The 19,677-nt window shown below is 39.8% G+C and overlaps 1 protein-coding gene across 5 annotated transcripts in view; it reads right to left on the bottom strand.

Annotated features, from left to right (window-relative positions):
- Nucleotides 1-19,677, bottom strand: part of N4BP1 (NEDD4 binding protein 1) — a 47,819-nt gene that overhangs the window by 8,085 nt on the left and 20,057 nt on the right. For all 5 annotated transcript variants that reach the window (XM_022555202.3, XM_022555201.3, XM_089902997.1 and 2 more), the window contains exons 2-5: nt 11,686-13,379; nt 4,267-4,397; nt 2,598-2,694; nt 355-462 (exon numbers count right to left, since the gene is read on the bottom strand). In XM_022555202.3, the coding sequence (XP_022410910.2) occupies nt 355-462; nt 2,598-2,694; nt 4,267-4,397; nt 11,686-13,379 (2,030 nt within the window). The remainder of the gene's footprint in view (nt 1-354; nt 463-2,597; nt 2,695-4,266; nt 4,398-11,685; nt 13,380-19,677) is intronic.

Below are 19,677 nucleotides of genomic sequence, written 5' to 3' on the forward strand. Positions count from 1 at the left end.
CCCAATGACTTGCTCAAGTATCCCTCGGCATCAGGGCAAGGTGAAGTCAGGTGGCCATTTCTGCTCCATCACAGTTAACAGAGAGTTAACTGTGCCACAAAGATGTGCCTCTTGCCTCCTGCCAGGGAAAACTGATCTACAGAAGACACCTGTAGGCACCAGAGCATGTTCACACATCACCTGCTGGAGCTACTGCTTTGTGTTGAGTCCTCCCACTTACTGAGAAGGGCCAGCCGTCCTGTGGAGTGGGAGCATCGTCTTATGATACTTTAGGCCCCCGGCACTGCTTCCAAGGTGGACGCAAAATAAATAATAAACAACAAAAGACATCTCTGATCAAAGACAAAATATTACCTTTTTGTAATTATTTCTCTCCAAGAGGCTGACTCAGTCACAAATTCTCTGAAGTTATCATTTGTTACAATTATGCCACCAGTTTTGTCCGCTAAGTGTAGTAGAAACCTATGGTAATATAAAAGTGGTTAAAACGGGCAAGCAGGCAGGCATCCCTGGCTCACAGAAGCTGTGTTATAAGAAAACAAAAGGATTTCCTCTTCACAGGAAAATCACCAAAGAATTTAACCAAGGCTGGGAAGCAGAAAGTTAAGCCCTTGTCAACTGAAGATCAATCTGAAATACTGAACATCTGAAATTACTAGAATAATTATAAATGAAGATCTGGTTTTCATACAATCTAACTCTTTTTCAAAATAATCTCAACCATAATTTATACATCTTTCTAGAGAAGTTGTATTATCAATAAAGGGTGGTAATAAGATAATGCATGAGGACTAGAGCAGAGGATGAATAAGAGTTGACAAGCCTGTGAAATCACTGTTAGGGTTTTAGTTGATAAGCTACGGTACTTTGGTTCTAAGAGTAGCTGCTTGACACAGTCGGCCTCGCAATGTTTTTTTTAATGCCTAAATTCACATCTTCTGCTCTGACTTAAGAAGAGATGTCCAGAACTGCCATTCAGTTTAGTCCAAGTTATAGATCCACTCAAATGCAAATTATGAAAAGATACATGGTAATCAAAAGAGTTTAAGAATTAAATATTAAGGAGAATTCTATTTCATTGTTGGAGATTATTCATGTTCAAGCCCTCTTAATGAGAGATTTGTGAGGATAATATGAGTTTTATCTCCTAATCAGGATAACCGCATTTGCCTGAGGCAATGTAGACAAAGATAATGAAACAATAAAGTAAGAGAATCACTACTAGAATTAAAGGTGCAAACAACTGCTTTTATTAATAGTAGTGAGTACTTAAAAGAAGATTAAAAAACAAGCCTCATTAGTTTCAGAAATCTTAGGAAACTTGGTAAGTAAATATGATTTAGCATTTTGGATTTATTAATAAGTATCTTAAATTATTTCTAACTGGCATGAACTGTAAGTGGTAATATCTGCCCAGACGTATTAACAAAAATAGGTAGTAAGGGCTTCCGTGCATGTACTGTGAATCAGGACTCATATTCACATCTGCTAAAAACCCAGAGAGCCATATAAATTAAGCAAAAGCCTAGCCTACACACTTGCGTATGCATTCAATTTCTGCTGGTGTGAGAATGAAGCTGCAGCGTTAGAGCATCTGAAGGTTCTTCACGAGCCTGGCGGTCCGACCTGCCTTTTCACCTGAGCACTCCATGGTCCCTACCCAGTATCTTAGAGCTGGAGCAAGGGTGGGCCCTCCATCCCACTCTCCCAGTACCTTCTCACCTACGCCCCGGCCCAAAGGTGCCCCCTCCCACACTCTTCTTCATGCCACCCCTGACTCTCCCGTGATCTGGTCTCTCATACCAGCCTGGTGAAGGGTAAGGGGCTGTCAGTGAGAAGGCCCTTTGGACGTTCTGCTGAATGTCCGCTGTCACCCCAAGTCCCCTTCCCCTGCTAAGCCCCTCTTTTCGGCTCTCACCCATCTGACCATCACTCACTACCTTGGGTTACAAGCTAAGCACTGTCTTCAATGCGGGGGAGCACTGTGGTAGAACGCTGAGGCTAAACCACTAGGGGGCTTCAGTGCTAGAGGCCAGAGAGAAAGAAAGAGGGTGAGGGCAGGAGAGGAAAGAACAGGCAGCCACTGTTTAGGTTCCCAGACACTTGTCCTCTCAGCACCTGTTCTCTGAGCAATGTAACAACCTAAGAAATGCAGCTTATTCCTATAACATGAGGGGCAGCTGAGACCATGTTCTATGATGTGGAAGAAATACTGAGGGCTCAGGCATCACAATGACAGACTAAGTCACTGGCCAAGTATAACCAGCAGGAGACAGAGGAATGTTTGAAAACCACTCTTGAGGCGGCCACACTAGGACAAGACAAACACTACTTTTAGGAAGTATCAAAGAGACTACAAACTCAACACCTGCTTTTACTTAGAGATTCTCAGTCATGTTTTATTAAAAACTCTAACTCAGCAGCTTCTTTGGTAATCTCCTAAACCGCACAGCAAAGCACACTGAATGTATAACCTTAATGACCATAAATGTTAAAATTCTCAAACCCGAGCCAAGTGTGTCCACCGTCCGGTGGAGCAGGTGGTTGGCCCCTCACCACCCCACACCCACTTTAGAAAGGAAACCAGCCTTTCATACCTGTCATCATGAGAAGCAATTCTTTCTCCAAAGACCATCCGTGCAGGAGTTAAAGATAATATTCCGAGCTCCTGGAGCTGGGTTAAGAAGTGCTGTTCTGTTCATGGAATAAGTTGAATACACATTCAGAAAAAGGCTATCTTCCCAGATATTTAAATAAATGAAAGCACTCCCAAATGTTTCACCTGGAGAGTTGTGGGAAACCCTTTTTCTATTGACTCAAGAAGACTCAATGTTACTAACTTACTGGGATGGAAGGGAAAAAAAAAAAAAATCAAGCAAGACATATACTAAGACAAATATAACATAAAAACTGACTTTAGCTATTTTTTAAACTTAAAACTGTTCAACTCATTTGCTTCTTAAATTAAGAAGAGTAAACCATAAACCTATATTTAATGGATCTTACCATTAAGAACTTTTTCACAGCCACATTACAAGCAGTAGAGGACAAAGAGAGTAAGGGCAAGAGTCCCTGGGAGGGAGGGCAGGGGTGGGAACAGGAAGAGTGATGGCAGTAGAAGCAGACAAACTGCTCTGTCCCGATCCCCAGAAAGGCAGGCTTGGGCTCTATTCCAAGAGTTTGTCAAATCTCCCTCTGGTTGGCATCCTATCTAACCTCTCTCTGTTATCTGTACAAATGTTTACTGATTTTCATGGGAGTGGGTTGTGACAGAAGATAAAGGAGGGCCAAAGCCACAAACGAGTAATGGGCAAAAATGAAGCTAAAAGCTCAGAATCTAAGATCCCCACACCTACATTCCCTACAATGGTACTCACCACTGACTTAAGCTGAAGTGCCCAAACATGGTGTCTTTATGATTCTAGAAATGCACAGCACATAAGGCTTATAAGACTCTTACAGGGATCTTACTGCAAAAATAACTGAAATGAGTGGATCTGCCTCATTTCTCAAGTACCTTCTGCTAGGACCAATACATTCCCCTGAGTGAGGCAAACTGGGATACTTGGGAAATGTGGTTTTACCATTTCCACCTCAACAGTGACTAAGTTTTACTTCCTGTTGTAAATGTGTTGGGTGAGTCCTGTTCTCACGCTTCCTCCTCCCAATCTACCTTGTATTTCCAGGTAATCTGATGTGTTAAGCTGCCTGGCATAGCCCTTTCACTGGTTTTCCTATTACGACCCAAGAAACGAAAAGCTTCAAGCTTCTCTGGAATATTTAAGGATTTATAGTAAGTTCAAATCTTTTGTGTGTGGCCTGCAGGTCAGCCACGCAGTACCATTCAATTAACATAAATGACTCATATTAAGCTATTAAACAGGCTGTTAAAAAGACATTCTCTTTGAGGGTTCCAAATTTATCAAATGGCCATTTTCAAAAATACTGTTTAAAGAGTAAGAAACCCAGGCCACTAGAAAGACATATTTAATCAACTTTTTAGAAAGTCAAAGAAAATTTTTGTGATATATAATGAAGTCTAATATAACTTTCTATATAAACAGCTATTTAACTTTCCATCCTTCCCCCAAGTATTTCTTATGCTGTAACACGCTTCAACTGATTTTTTTTTACTGGGTGCAAAGAATTTACAGTTTTGTTTTTAAAGTTGCTACACATGACTCTATTCTAAGTAGTGTGTGTTGCAATTACAAGCCAACTCATTAAATACCTAATTAGTAATCTGGAAAAAGCAGTTTGCCTCACCTGTGACATTAGGATCTCGCCTTGTTCTCCACTGCGGGACAAATACAGTGATGTTTCTGTTGCCAAGCTTCCAAAAATATTCAACCGCAATCGCAATTCCACGACAAGAAAAGAACTTTTTCAGACCATGGCTATATGAGAAAAAGTAAAATTTATTTCAGTTTAAAGCGTGTTTAAAGTATGTTAAGTTTCACCATGATAACTTTAATTTAATAATTAATTATTTAATTTAATAATTTCCTTTAATAGTCTGCTGCTCTGCAAAGCCAAGAGAGGACCCATGATAGGAGGTAGGATTCTTAATAGCTCTGTGATTTCTGTTGTATTTTATTCAGCTGATTTAAATGAGTGTGCTTTTGTGGTAGAAGGCAGTTTTAGCTTCAGGGCAATACTTGTTTATTACACCTTTTTTTTTTTTTTCCTGCAGTACGAGGACCTCTCACTGTTGTGGCCTCTGCCGTTGCGGAGCACAGGCTCCGGACGCACAGGCTCAGTGGCCATGGCTCACGGGCCCAGCCGCTCCGCGGCACATGGGATCTTCCCAGAGCGTGGCATGAACCCGTGTCCCCTGCATCGGCAGGCGGACTCTCAACCACTGCGCCACCAGGGAAGCCCTTATGACACCTTTTATTTTTGTTTTCAGATAAAGAGACCTAGTCCACGGGCCTCTAAGAATGTTCTATGAATTTTATGAAGGAATTTGTTGCTGAAGCAGAAGCAGCTGCGATCAGAACTATTCCATGACACGGTCCTCACCACCACAACTTCCAAAGGCTTCGCGAATGCCTGTGGCTCCGGGAGGGCTGCATCCCCTTTTCTGGAGAACTGTGAAAGTGACTCAGTTTACAGCTTCCAGGAAACAAGTTGAGGGCAAGGCTCAAATGAAACTACCTGGGGGCCATGGCTGTGATTTTGCTGAACGAAGCAGAAAGCAGGCAGAAAATAAACACGGGACACTACTGAACATGACTGAGTACACTTTTTCTGCAAAAGGCCAGGCACTGTCTGCTGCGCCACGGTTGAACTGTCAACGGTAAGTAAAGGGGTGTAGCTAAATTCCATGTTTATAAAAACAGGTGGTGGCCAGATTTGGCCCCTAACTTGTAACCCCTGGTATAGAGGATTAAAAACTGTTCCCCACCCCAAAACCTGGTATCAAATTTCAAAAGAAAAGAAGAAAAATATTTAAAATTTATTCTCCAGCAGTTAAGTAAAAGTAAAGGTTTTATTTAAAAAGTGTTTTTAAAAGTTTGAAATTTTGCAGGTAGTAATCCATTTGTCTACTCATGAGTATTAGAAAAAGGGAGAAATCCCTGTGATGTTACAGTTGAGATTAGCATAATCTGTCCTCACTGCCTCAATGACCGCCTATGATGCAATGACAGTAAATTCTGCATCTTCAGTCCTGTCTTCTCACATCTCAAAACCACTTGGCAGGTACTTCCTTCATTTGGAGCTCTGCCTCCTCAGGCACAAAGTGTCCCAAGTCACCCCCAGGCTCTGCTAATTCTAACCCACCTGCACTGACTCCAGTCAGACTGACCCTGAAATGCAGCCACGCAGTCTCTGATTCTGCTCAGGGCCTTCTACAGCATCATTCTCCTACACAAATCCAGTGCCTGGCTTCGAGGGCGCCTCCACACCTGACTAGTCAGAGGGGATCTGGCCAAAGCATACCTTCTGCTTCCACCACCATCCGTCATCACACTCTGGATTTTGGCCCAGGTGGTCTTGCCATTTGACTCTTCCTGGATTCTGAGCTTTTTCTTATCTCTTAAACCTCCTCCCCGAATGCCCTCAGGACCCAAGGCCAGTCACTCTTCTTCTATGAAGCTGTCTCTAGACACAGGCCCTCAACCATCCCTCTTCTTTTCTCTGACTTGCTATCTTGTACTGTGCACCAGAACCACAGAACTTAGGAATGCATTTAAAGTCACATTAGAGATAAAAAGAATGAAACACCTCTTGAGGGACAGAGCCACTTGCCCAGCTTGCACTGTCAGAGGGTGGATAAGCTGGGATTAGACTGACATTTCCTCACTCCTGGGCCAGTGCCCTTTCAACTACCCCCCACCGGTACTGTCCCCAACTAAATCTACATTCTCATGGAGCAGGAATGGGCTGGACCTGTAAGAAACATCTGAAGTCCAGAAGAGTGGCTCAGAAATGCCTCCTTTTAGAGGCTAAAGCCCACTCTCTTCTCAGTGAACCATAAATAAGAGACTGCACAGGCATCAGCTATACCCCAGAAAACGTATGCAAGTAAACAAACCCATTCTTGATGAAATAACTTAGCAGTGGTTTATTTATAAAAAAGCATTTAAATACGGCAAGAATGTAGCAATATGACATCTATTACTGGGGCAGGGGGGGTAGTTTTTGTACAGGGGGGTCTTACCCTTGAGATAAATGCACTAAAAAAGCTTATAAAGTGCCTTCTTAGTTTATTCATCAGACACAAATGTGTATGAACTCTTTTTCTCCTCCTTTCCTTAAATGCTTCTGTTGGTGGAAACAGTAGAAACTGGGTGGAAATAAAGTCCCCAGTCCATTACCTTGGGTCACTAAGGAAAAGGAGGGAAATGACAGTAGATAAAATTCTGCTGCCCTGGACCCCTCACAAGCTTAGAGGGGGAAAGTGGAGTTTCTAGAATCATTAGCACTAAAACAAATTTCCAAAGGGTTAGTTATCCTCAGTGATAAGATCAAATCATTTTTAATACCCTGAAAAATCTCTAGGGCTGTTTTAGGAATAAATAGCAGTTCAAAATTCTGGTAGAGAACAAGACTCATCCATAAAACAACAGAAACAAAATCAAGTGGAGCCAAATTACTGACCTTAAAATAATACGAAGTGTCCTTGACCTTGCCTACTTTTACTCTCACACCCTGACCAGGCAAAAAATGTGCTGTCTCCTAGCCTCCCTGCAATCAAACCAGAGCAACTTGCTGACAGGTAAACTCAGACCAGTGGTCTTTTCGGACTCAGAGACAAAGGGTATACATACAATAACACCTCTCTACGTCTGTGAAGGCCAAAGCTCTGGGGTTCGCAGATCCAAACATAGAATTAACAGATATTAAGCCTGAGAAGCCAGATGTGCAGGCTCTCAAGGGAGATTTAAACTCCTGTTTCCATAAACTTGGGAACAACTTATAATATCTGGTTGCTTTCCATATTGTAGCAGACAGTCAACTAGAAAGAGGGCCCAAAGCAGAGAGGAGGTGGGTGATAAATAAATACCTGATAAACACTCATGGCCATCACAGAACCAAGACAGGGCAGTGTGGGAAAAGAGTGAGAAGCCTTTTGAGTTACCCAGGAAAGAAGAATCCCTTTCTATAGCTTCCACTTAATAAAAATAGCCATGGAACCCTGATATAGAAAGACTAGCATGAAAAATGGTTAAAATGTAGAGGCAAGTGAAGGGACAAACCTCATCTACATGGAAAATTATCTACACAGATAAGTCAGGTGCTCGTATGCTGAAGTTTCAAACTGACAGAGACCGAGTGTTATCTGGCCTCCATGGTGATGCCTAGCCACACACCACAAACAATTTCCACTTACTCATCGTTTGACTCACTCGTGGTGACAAATGGGAAAAACCAAGTAGAGATACGCACAATCAGCAGCATTAAGTAGGGTATTTTGGAATTTCTCACGGTGTGTTAGAAACTGCAGACACCACACTGGACAGACAAATAAACAAGGCTTTGCAGAAACCCAGGGATGGGTGGGCCTGAATGGCTCTAAGGTGGGGTTCAAACCTATTGCTTAAGAACTCAAATTTCCTTTTTAACTACTTCCTCAACTAGCTGGGTCAAATTAGCGAGGTTTACTCAGCAGTGCCTGAGCAACTCAAGACTTAGGTATCCAATGTTGCCAAGGCCTAAAAATTCAACCTCAGCTTCTGTGGGAAGAGGCAGGGTGTGTGATGGCTCTGGAGAGTAATATCATGGGCCCAAATCTCCTATCTGCATAATCTTGGACAAGATTTTTAGGCCATATCATATTATATACATTACAGATTAATTTTTACTTCACAAAACTGGTGCGAAGACGATATTTTAAAAGATAAAGTTGAGCACCTGACACATAACAAGTGTTTTAAGATTCCAAATATTTGGGGGCTTCCCTGGTGGCGCAGTGGATAAGAATCCACCTGCCAATGCAGGGGACACGGGTTCGAGCCCTGATTCAGGAAGATCCCACATGCCGCGGAGCAACTAAGCCCATGCGCCACAACTACTGAGCCTGCACTCTAGAGCCTGCAAGCCACGACTACTGAGCCCGCATGCTGCAACTACTGAAGCCTGTGCGCCTGGAACCCATGCTCCGTAACAAGAGAAGCCACGGCGAGGAGAAGCCAGCGCAATGCAACTAAGAGTAGCCCCGGCTCGCCGCAAGTAGAGAAAGCCTGAGCGCAGCAACAAAGACCCAATGCAGCCAAAAATAAATAAAAATAAAATAAATAAATTTATTAAAAAAAAAAAGACTCCAAATATTTGTTCAAATGTAACCCAAATTGATTAGTAGAATAGCAGTTGGAATAGCAATATAAATGGGTGGTGAAAAATCATTTAAACAATCCTAATCTTTCTTAGTCTTTAATTCATTGATTCATTCAAGCCATCGTCACTAAGTGGCTACTATGTGCCAGGCACCATGGACCTTGGGGGTAGTTCAGGGAACAGAACAGACACGCATCGCTTCTTTTAGGGAATTTATAGTCTATAATTCACATATAATATCGAAGCAGTTGATTTAGAATAATAATTTTTTCTGACTTAAAAAAATTAAGGTGAAATTCACATAACATAAAATGATCATTTTTAAGTGAACAATTCAGTGGCATCTGGTACATTCACAGTGTTGTGCCACCACCATTTGTATCTTATCCCAAAACATTTCCATCACTCCAGAATAAAACCCTGTACCCATTAAAGAGTTTCTTCCCAGAGTAAGAGGTAATTTTAATTACTGATGTTTTCAGATCAATCTACATCAAATTAAGTGTAAGTCTGTCTTCTTAGGATAATACATCCTTTGTAAAAGAGTTGCTTTTGAGACACCTGTGAATTCAAAGAAAATCGAAATCCTCTCTCAAATAATCAGCTTATGGTTTCCCTTAGTGCACTAATTCAGCGGTTTTCAAAAGAAACGGTACTGTACTGAAGGGTGTTAGGAAATATGTGACACTGTTTTGGGGTGTCACAATGGCCGGGGGGCAGTATGGGCAAAGTAGGAGGGACTAGATATGCAAAACACCCTGTCCTGGATAGCCAGTGCCACTCTAAATTCCAATAGTGACCCCTTTGAGAAATGTACTAGTTACCACATAAAGGTTTTTGAAGTGTCATTATCACTGCTCATTCTACCTTAATTTGCATTTCTTAGTCTTTGAACACCAATTTGGGAAATCTCTCTATACACAGAAAAATGAGAAAGGATTAATATTACTCATAATCGTGACCTAAATTTTATATCATCATTTGGCTCAAAAAATTGTAACAAGGAGGAACTACTGTGGGGCTTGGACTGTGACTGACTGAAATTGCACTTTACATTTTTACTTAGATAATGCTATGCAGCTGTGGGTCATTTGCTGGGTTTCCCCCAAAAGAACTGCCAAAAAGCAAAGTGAAATGACAATAAACAGTATTATTTGGAAATGGAGACAAGTATATTACACATTTTTACTGCCTATATTCAAACTTTAACATACGAAATGCTGGCCATTTTCTTCTTTTTTGACAGCAAAGTACAGCACCATTCAAAAAAATAAAAATCAAAAGAATCCCTGCATTTTAAAAAACAGATACTAAAATATTTATAGATGGAAATGAAATATCTGAGAATTCCTTCAAAATGGGTGAAAGGCAGCAGGCGGGGGTATAGGTGAAACAATGTTTGAAATGATGAAACAAGACGGGCCATGTATGTGATGGGCACATGCGAATCCCAAATGAAACCAACACGGAATTCATCCTATTATCTTCTTGTGAATTTCTTTGAAAATTCTAACAACAAAAAAAAAATCAACAAAACAAAAAATAACGAATACATAATAAATGCGTATTTTAATAATAAAATTCACTTTATTTTTCAATTTTATCAAGTATTCCTGAAAAATCAGGGGATTAACTGATCTTTTAGAACTCCTAGGAAAGAGGTCACATAAACATTCAGCAATTCAGAAAAGTACAGCTGACCCTTGAACAACACAAGGTTTGAACTTCAAGGTCCACTTAAACGTGGATTATTTTTTCCAGTAGTAAATACTACAGTACTGTATGATCTGAGGACGCAGAACAGCTTTATGGAGGGCCGAATGGTAAAGTTATTTTGCCTGGGCAGAGGGTCGGTGCCCCCTAACCTCACATCGTTAAAGGGCCAGTTGTATTTCAATGACTTCATTCCATGTCCAATGTCCATCGTTAAAGGGCCAATTGTATTTCAATGACTTCATTCCATGTCAGAAGGTCCTGCCAACCTTCCATGCCCCATTTCTTGAACTGCAGCTACTTAAATGCTACACCTTGAAGACTTCTTCAAAATCAGTGGAGTAACTGGTTTTGAAAACCGGAGGGAGGCTACCTAGCAGTTGTTGAAATGGCGTGATAAAGATGTCCTTTAGGATGGGGCAAAAGGCTGTAGCAAGTGAAACTCAGGAGGCCGAAACCTGCCTGATGTCAAACAGCTGGTCCACAGTGAGGTGGAGACTCTCTGACCCCCAAACTCTCCTTAGTCACTATATCAAACCGCCCCTTAGAGAACAAATCCAATCCCACACTGGAAGTATAAAATCAGAATCCTAAGAGGGTTCCAAGACAGGCTAAATGGAAACGATCATTTAACTCCTTTTACTAAAAACAAATATACAAACTTTTAGTAGGAGCAGAGGCCCACAAAGAAGCCCAAACTGAAGAACTTCCTTAGAAAGGAAATTGCTATCACTCTATCAACAAAAGTATAACAGAAGTACATCACACCTATTATCCCTGCACATACATGGCTAAAGACCTGGCATGCTGTACATAAAAAGAAAAAAATCTCTTTTTTGTCTTAAGCTTCATCCTCGTATTCAAAACCTAATGGTGTTCATAGCATTAAGAACCTAAGGATTTAAAAGTCTCTTTACTGCTTATCACTGGGAAACGCAATGTGAAAAGGCAAGTTTTCTATCATTCCTTGCTCTCAGAAACACAGGTTCAGCAGAGTGAAGGAAGAGTTTATACGATGCCAGAGGGTGGAATAACAAAACCTTCCCAATCAGCTGTTTTCTTCTTTCTTTTTGTCAGGTAAGGCTATAGGTCAACTACACAGACGCACAGGATAGTTCTACAAACACATGCAATTCTGAGACATGGCTAAGAGGCCTACTGAAAACGATAATTTGAAGAGAGTGGACTTACGTAATTGCAACATTGCTCCCATCTATAACAATGTGCTTCAAATCCGTCCTCCCTGGTTCATTTTTTAATTCCAGCTTGTAGGGCACTTTCAGAGTATCTCGAAATCTTTGAACCCCAGTAACTGAGGAATCGATATGCTCAGAAGGTCCTGCCAACCTTGCATCAGTAACTGAAGGTAACAGTTGGGGCAGCGGCATTGGTGGAGAAAGGGGTGGACAATTTGGCTTAGACTGAGGAGAGGTACAACACCTCGAGCGGTTTTCACAGGCAGACTTCATATTATTTGGAAGCAAGGGTTCTGCTTGCTGCTGCACACCATTTTCAGGAAAAACTGGAATTCTGGGCTGGTGACTTGAAGCTCCTCTTGAAACAAAACTGACAATTTCTTTGGGACTTGAAGGGGCTAGAGAGGGTAAAAGGCCATCAGTTTCAAGGTCTATATTACAAATGTAGTTCTGATTTGAACTCCAGATTTCTTGTTTCTGTTCTATTGGCACTGTTCTGAAAGTATTAATTTTGCAATTTGAGGTACACGGTTTCGATTCTACTTTGAATGGTAACTGAGAAAAATTTTCTACCATATTTTGCTGTGTGTGAGTCTGTGTTTTCTTTGGAGTGGAATCTGCTGTAAGCTCATTCATGCTGCTACAAACACCTTTATTTTTGGTTCTCTTGGTCTCTGGATACACAGTACCAGGTGGAAATTCTCTGTCTTCTTGGAATCTTTTATTTTCCTTTTCAATTTCCTCCAAGAGTAATAATGGTTCAGTAGATGGCCCATACTCCCTAATGACCTTTTCTACAATTTCTTGGGAATAGCCCATGGTTTTAAAAAAGTTTACAAGGATGTTGTATTCCATTTCCTCAGTAGTATCTTTTACGTCTGGACTTAAATTTTCGGCATCAGTAGAAGAATCAGATAGGTCAATGATTACACTTCCAGCTAATGTCTTACCATCATGTAAAACCTCTCCCTCTTGAACATTTTCCAAAGAAAACTGTTTCTTGGTATGCCTTTCTTCAGAATCAGAAAACCTCCTTTTGTGACAAACTCTGTCTTTGGAAAGCGCCTCTTCATCTGGCGTTACACCATTTATTGGAACAAAAAGTACATCTTGTGAACTAGAAAAGACTGTGTCCATTTGTTTTGTAAGCTCAGAAACAGGAGTCCCAGCTTTATTTCTTGCCTCTTCCTGAAAAACAATTTCATCTCTGGAAATATTCAGCCCTGTGGCAGCATTCTGTGTAAACTCTGTTTGTTTAGAATCTCTAAGTTCAATTACATCATCATCTCCTGTTTCAAATAGATTCTCCTCACCTTGGGTGAGTGCCAAAAGTTCTTTTTTCAAGGAAGTGGGTAAAATCAACAAGTCCATTGTGTAACTGTCTGCATGAGCTTCAACAAACTGTTTAAATTCCCTTTTTACCTCTGATTCTTTTTGGCTGTTGGGTAGGTTCTCATTATTCTCGAAGAGCTTTACAAACTGCTGAATGTGACTCCTAGCCATGACCACAGCTTCGGCACTTCCTCTGATGCCAAGAAGACCGATGTCGAGAATGCAGAGATCGGCACAGGTGTCCTGAATCAAGCTCTTCAGAAACAGGCTCTGTGCCCCAACAAAAATGCAGTGCATGGCCTTGGGGTAACATTCTCTTTCTTCTAGTTCGGGTTCACAGATTCCTTTAATATATTCCTGTAAAGAGAAAATAAGAAATCAGATCAATTTACAAAAGCTCCTTACAGCACATTACTATGTTACACATGAAATTACCAATATCAAGCTGCACAAAAGTCAAAAGCATGCTAACATCCTTGGAAAAAATACCACGTTTTAACTGAAATATTTAAAATAACAGATATAAGTCACTTAATTGTTTTCAGAGGAACTGAAAACTTTGCATCTAAGTCTAAAAGGTAGGTATGTATAACATTTTCAATAGTGTATCTTGCAATGTGATCTTAGGAGTTTGCCCAGCTGCACAGTGGATAACGACAAGACTGGATTTATTTATGTCTATAAAGAATAAACATCTTTGCTTGCTACTAGTCATTTATTACTCCTATGACATAATTAAGAGAGAAGATAATCAAATCAAATGATTTACTCCAGAACAAACCTTGACTTTTGTTTTGCTACTATTGTTTCCAGATGAAACAGACTGATTTTTCTGAAGGCATTTAATAACAAGATCAGTTTAACAAAAAAATTCTTCTAGCTGGCTGGAACAATGTATATACCCTATATACTTTTACATCTGTTTTCCAAGAAAGACCAGACTATTTAAATGTACATCTAAATATAAAGAACCACAGAATGCTGAATAGTACTGCCTTTCTCAGATATAAAGCTTCAGGTTTCCAGTGAAATTTGATATTGAAAGAGGCCTGAACGAGGTAAAAAAGGGAACTGGGTTCTTAAGCAATTAGGTTGCCACTGGAGGCTGAAGTGTGAATCAAGTAAACATGCAAAAAGCACTCACACAAACAATGGAGCATACTTGTTAATAACCTGGGCACTGGAGCCAGTTCCTAGGCTCAAATTCCAGCCATGCAACTGGTGACCTTGCTCAAGTTACCTAACCCTTCTGAGCCCAGTTTCTGCAACAGTGAAAGAGAGAGAGGCCAGTGCAATCTCAGGTGTTTTGAGGAAATTCAAAGAAATAATAAATGTAAAGTTCTGACAATAGTGTCTCACACGTGCTTACTAAATAATAAACACTGTTACTTCAAATTATCAGTGAGAGCTTTCTGGACAGGCATCTGTAAGAAATGAGCCTGGCGATATCTGATCTATACTTTACACTAAAATCAGAATGGCGTTATCCAAAATGGTGCTATTTAAAAAAGTTCAACCTGTGCAACCAGTTACAATGAGGATTTACAAACTTGCACCTACTATGTACACTTGCTGTTATAATGGCCACATGTCCTCCACTAGAATTTATATACAAATGTGTACATATTCCTTGTTTACACACGAACTACAAGATTCCTACAAGGAGATGGAACACCAGAAATACAAGGAAAACATCAAGGGGAAAAGTCTACAAGTTTTACATTTAAATCTATAATCCATTTTGAGTTCATTTTTGTTATCAAATGTGAGGCTTTGTTCGAGGTTCATTTTTTGCTTATGGATATCTAGTTGCTCTAGCATCATTTCCTGAAAAGACTATCTTTTCTCTATTGAATTGCTTTTGCCTGTTTGTCAAAAATCAGTTGGCCAAACTTGTGTGGGTCTATATCTGGGTTTCCTATTCTGTCCCATCAACTTATGAATTTACCCCTTCACCAATACCAGTCTTGACTATTATAATTATCTAATGTCTTAAAATTGGACAATGATTGCTCCCACTTTATTCTTCTTTTAAAAATTATTTTTAGCTATTCTAGTTTCTTTGCCTTTCCAAGTCAAATTTTAGCATAATCTTATTTAGCAATTATGTTAAACTTGCACACTGATTTGAGGACAAATGACATCTGCTGACTCTTCTGATGCATGAACATGGTATGTCTCTCCAGTTCTCCAGATCTTTGCTTTCTTTCATCACTGTTTTATAGTTTTGAGTCCTATACACGTTTTATGAGGTTTACGCCCAAGTATTTCATTTTTTTGAGCAACTGAACATGGCACTGCATTTTAATTTTGGTTCCTATGTGTTCATTGCTGATAAATAGAAATACAATTGATTTTTGTGTATTGGTCATATATCCTGTGACCCTGCTGATCATATTTCTAATTCTAGGATTTTTTTCTTCTAGATACCCTGGGATTTTCTATGCAGACAATTATGTCATTTCCTTTTGTTTTTTTTTCTGATCTATATGCCTTTTACTTTCTTGCCTTATTGTACTGGTAGAACTTCCAGCACTGTGCTGAAAAACAGTGGTAAGAGCTGACATGCTTGCTTTCGTTCAGTCTTTGGAGAAAACATTCAATCTTTCACCATTAAGTTAAACTTTTTGTAGATATTCTTCATCAAATTAAGGAAGTTACCCTATATTCCTACTTTTCTAGGAGCATGAACATGAAACATGAGTGTTGAAACTTGCTAAATGCCTTACTAAATCAACTGATGTAATCACGTTATGATTTCACTTCTTCAGCCTGTCAGTATGATAGATTACACTAACTGATTTTTCAATATTTAACCAGCCTTCTATCGCTGGAATAATCACCACTTGGTCATGATGTATAATTTTTTTATACATTGATGGATTCTATTTGCTATATTTTGTACTGCCTTGTCTGGTTTTAGCATCGGGAAAATACTGATTACGAATGAATATAGGAGTGTTCTCTGCCCTTGTATTTTCTAGAAGAGATTGTGCAGAATTGGTGTTAACTCTTTTAAACACTTTGTAGACTTCTCCAGTGAAACAGCTTGGCTCAGCAATTTCTTTCATGAGAATTTTTTTTTAATATTTATTTATTTGGCTGTGCCGAGTCTCAGTTGCAGCACATAGGGTCTTTATTGTCGCACGCAGGAGCTTCATTGCGGCATGCGGAATCTAGTTTCCCCGACCAGGGATCGAACCCGGGCGCCCTGCATTGGGAGCGCAAAGTCTTAACCACTGGACGACCAGGGAAGTCCCTTTTATGAGAATTTTATTTTATTATTTTTTAACATCTTTATTGGAGTATAACTGCTTTACAATGTTGTGTTAGTTTCTGCTGTATAACAAAGTGAACCAGCTATATGTATACATATATCCCCATATCCCCTCCCTCTTGTGTCTCCCTCCCACCCTCCCTATCCCCCACCGCCATCTAGGTGGTCACAAAACCTCCCTGTGCTATGAGGCTGCTTCCCACTAGCCATCTATTTTACATTTGGTAGTGTATATATCTCAAAGCTACTCTCTCACTTTGTCCCAGCTTACCCTTCCCCCTCCCCGTGTCCTCAAGTCCATTCCCTGCGTCTGCGTCTTTATTCCTGTCCTGCCCCTAGGTTCTTCAGAACCATTTTTTAAAAAAGATTCCATATATATGTGTTAGCATACAGTATTTGTTGTTCTCTTTCTGACTTACTTCACTCTGTATGACAGTCGCTCGGTCCATCCACCTCACTACAAATAACTCAATTTCATTTCTTTTTATGGCTGAGTAATATTCCATTGTATATATGTGCCACATCTTCTTTATCTATTCATCTGTCAATGGACACTTAGGTTGCTTCCATGTCCTGGCTATTCTAAATAGTGCTGCAATGATCATTGTGGTACATGACTCTTTCTGGATTACAGTTTTCTTAGGGTATATGCCCAGTAGTGGCACTGCTGGGTCATATGGTAGTTCTATTTTTACTTTTTTAAGGAACCTCCATACTGTTCTCCAAAGTGGCTGTATCAATCTACACGACCCTCTCCAGCATTGTTTGTAGATTTTTTGATGACGGCCATTCTGACTGGTGTGAGATGATATCTCATTGTAGTTTTGATTTGCCTTTCTCTAATGATTAGTGATGCTGAACATCCTTTCATGTGTTTATTGGCCATCTGTATGTCTTCTTTGAAGAAATGTCTATTTAGGTCTTCCGCCCATTTTTGGATTGAGTTGTTTGTTTTTTTGATATTGAGGTGCATGAGCTGCTTGTATATTTTGGAGATTAATCCTTTGTCAGTTCCTTCGTTTGCAAACATTTTCTCCCACTCTGAGGGTTGCCTTTCTGTCTTGTTTATGGTTTCCTTTGCTGTGCAAAAGCTTTTAAGTTTCATTAGGTCCCATTTGTTTATTTTTGTTTTTATTTCAATTTCTCTAGGAGGTGAGTCAAAAAGGATCTTGCTGTGATTTGAGAATTTTAAAATTATTAATTCAATTTCCCTAACAGCTGTAGGTCTTATTCAAATTATCCATTTCATATTGGGTAAGGTAGTCTCCACTTTTTGAGGAATTGGCTAATTTCATCTAAGTTGTCAAATTTACGTGTGTAAAGTCGTAGGATTTCCTTATCTTTTTGATGTCTGCAGGGTCTGTAGTTGATATCCTGATTATTAGTAATTTATGTCTTCTTCAGTGTTGCTGAAGTTTGTCAATTTCACTGACTTTTTTCCCTAAAGGACAAGCTTGTTGTTTCATCGAGTTTATTATTTCTGTATTTTCAACTTCACTGACCTCTGCTCTTTATTTCCTTCCCCTTGCTTACTTTGAGTTTATTTTACTCATCTTTTTCTAGTTCCTAGAGGTGAAAGCTTAGATTATTGATTTGAGACTTTTCTTCTTTTTTAATGTAATATGTGTTATAAATTTCTCTTTCAGGGGACTTCCCTGGTGGCGCAGTGGTTAGGAATCCGCCTGCCAATGCAGGGGACAGGGGTTCAATCCCTGGTCCGGGAAGATCCCACATGCCACGGAGCAACTTAGCCCGTTCGCCACAACTACTGAGCCTGCGCTTTAGAGCCTGCAAGCCACAACCACTGAGCCCGTGTGCCACAACTACTGAAGCCCATGTGCCTAGAGCCCGTGGTCTGCAACAAAGAGAAGCCACCGCAATAAGAAGCCCACACACCAAAACGAAAAGTAGCCCCTGCTCACCGCAACTAGAGAAAAGCCCATGTGCAGCAACGAAGACCCAATGCAGCCAAAAATAAATAAATATATTTTTTAAATTAAAAAATATTTCTCTTTCATCACTGCTTTAGCTACATCTCACAAATTTTAATATATATTATTTTCATTTTCCTTCAGCTCAATGTATTTTAAAATTTCTCTTCAAATTATCTAATATTCAGAGGTCTGTTGTTGAGTTTCCAAGTATTTGGATATTTTCTTGTTATCTTTCTGTTACTGATTTCTAGTCTGATTCCTTTGTGGTCAGAGAACACACTCTATATGATTTCAGTTCTTTTGAATTTGTTGAGATTCGTTTTATGCCCAGGTTATAATCTATCATGATATACATTCCGTGGGCATTGAAAAGAATGTGTATTCTGCTGTTGCTGGGCAGAGTGTTCTATAAACATCAATTAGAACCTGGTTGGTTGGCGGTGTTGAGTTCTCTTATATCCTTGCGGATTTTCTGTCTCATGGTTCTATCAACTGTTGAGAGAAACATGTTGAAGCCTCCAACTATTACTGTAGGTATGTCAATTTCTCCTTTCAGTTCTACCAGTTTTTGTTTTAACTATTTTGCAGCTCTATTATTAGGAATATACACATTTAGCAATGTTATGTCTTTTCAGTAAATTGACCCTCTCTTTGCTCTGAAGGCTATTTTGTCTGACAGTAATATTGCCACTCCAAGCTTCCTTTTGGTTAATGTTTACACAGTATATTTTCCCCTCCTTTTAATTTTAACTTACCTGTATCATTATATTTGAAATAAGTCTCTTGAAGACAACACACAGTTTGTTTTTTAAATCCATTCTGATAATCTCTTTTAAATTGGTGTGTTTAGACTGTTTAATTTCAATGAAAGTATCAGTAAGTTTGGATTTAAGTCTACCATTCGTTTGTTTTCTGCCTGTTCCCTATTTTTAATTCCTTTTTTCCCTATCTGGCCTTCTTGTGCATTATGCAAACATTTTTTAGTATTACAATGTAATTTATTGTATTTTTTACTGTATCTTTTTATGTAGTTTTTAAAGTAGTCATGCGATCAATTACATATTTAATTTTCACAGTCCACTTAAAATCAGCAGTCTATCATTTCAATAGGAATGTATAAACCTTACCACCCATAATATTCGTGTTTTTTATTTTCTATATCTTATGATGCTTTGACATCTTGGGAGGCCTTTCAGACCTGGGGAGAGACTCACCCGCCCAGCTAGCTAATTCCTAGGAGTTGTGGCCAGCCTGCTTACAGCATGCCTTTCGAGTACAGTGCTGTGCCCCCACCCCTTCTCCTTATCTAATTCACAAATCAAGTCCTGTATCAAGCCAGGACCAGGTACCAAACAACCAAGGGCATCCCCTATGCCCCAAAGCTGGCAGGGATTATGCCAGTTAGGATTAGCCAATCCTAAACTGTTTACCCTGCTATGCCTTT

The sequence above is a fragment of the Delphinapterus leucas genome, chromosome 20 (assembly GCF_059928025.1).
Source record: "Delphinapterus leucas isolate spDelLeu-1000000601 "Yukka" chromosome 20, BTC_Dleu_Yukka2, whole genome shotgun sequence".
Taxonomy (NCBI): Eukaryota; Metazoa; Chordata; class Mammalia; order Artiodactyla; family Monodontidae; genus Delphinapterus; species Delphinapterus leucas.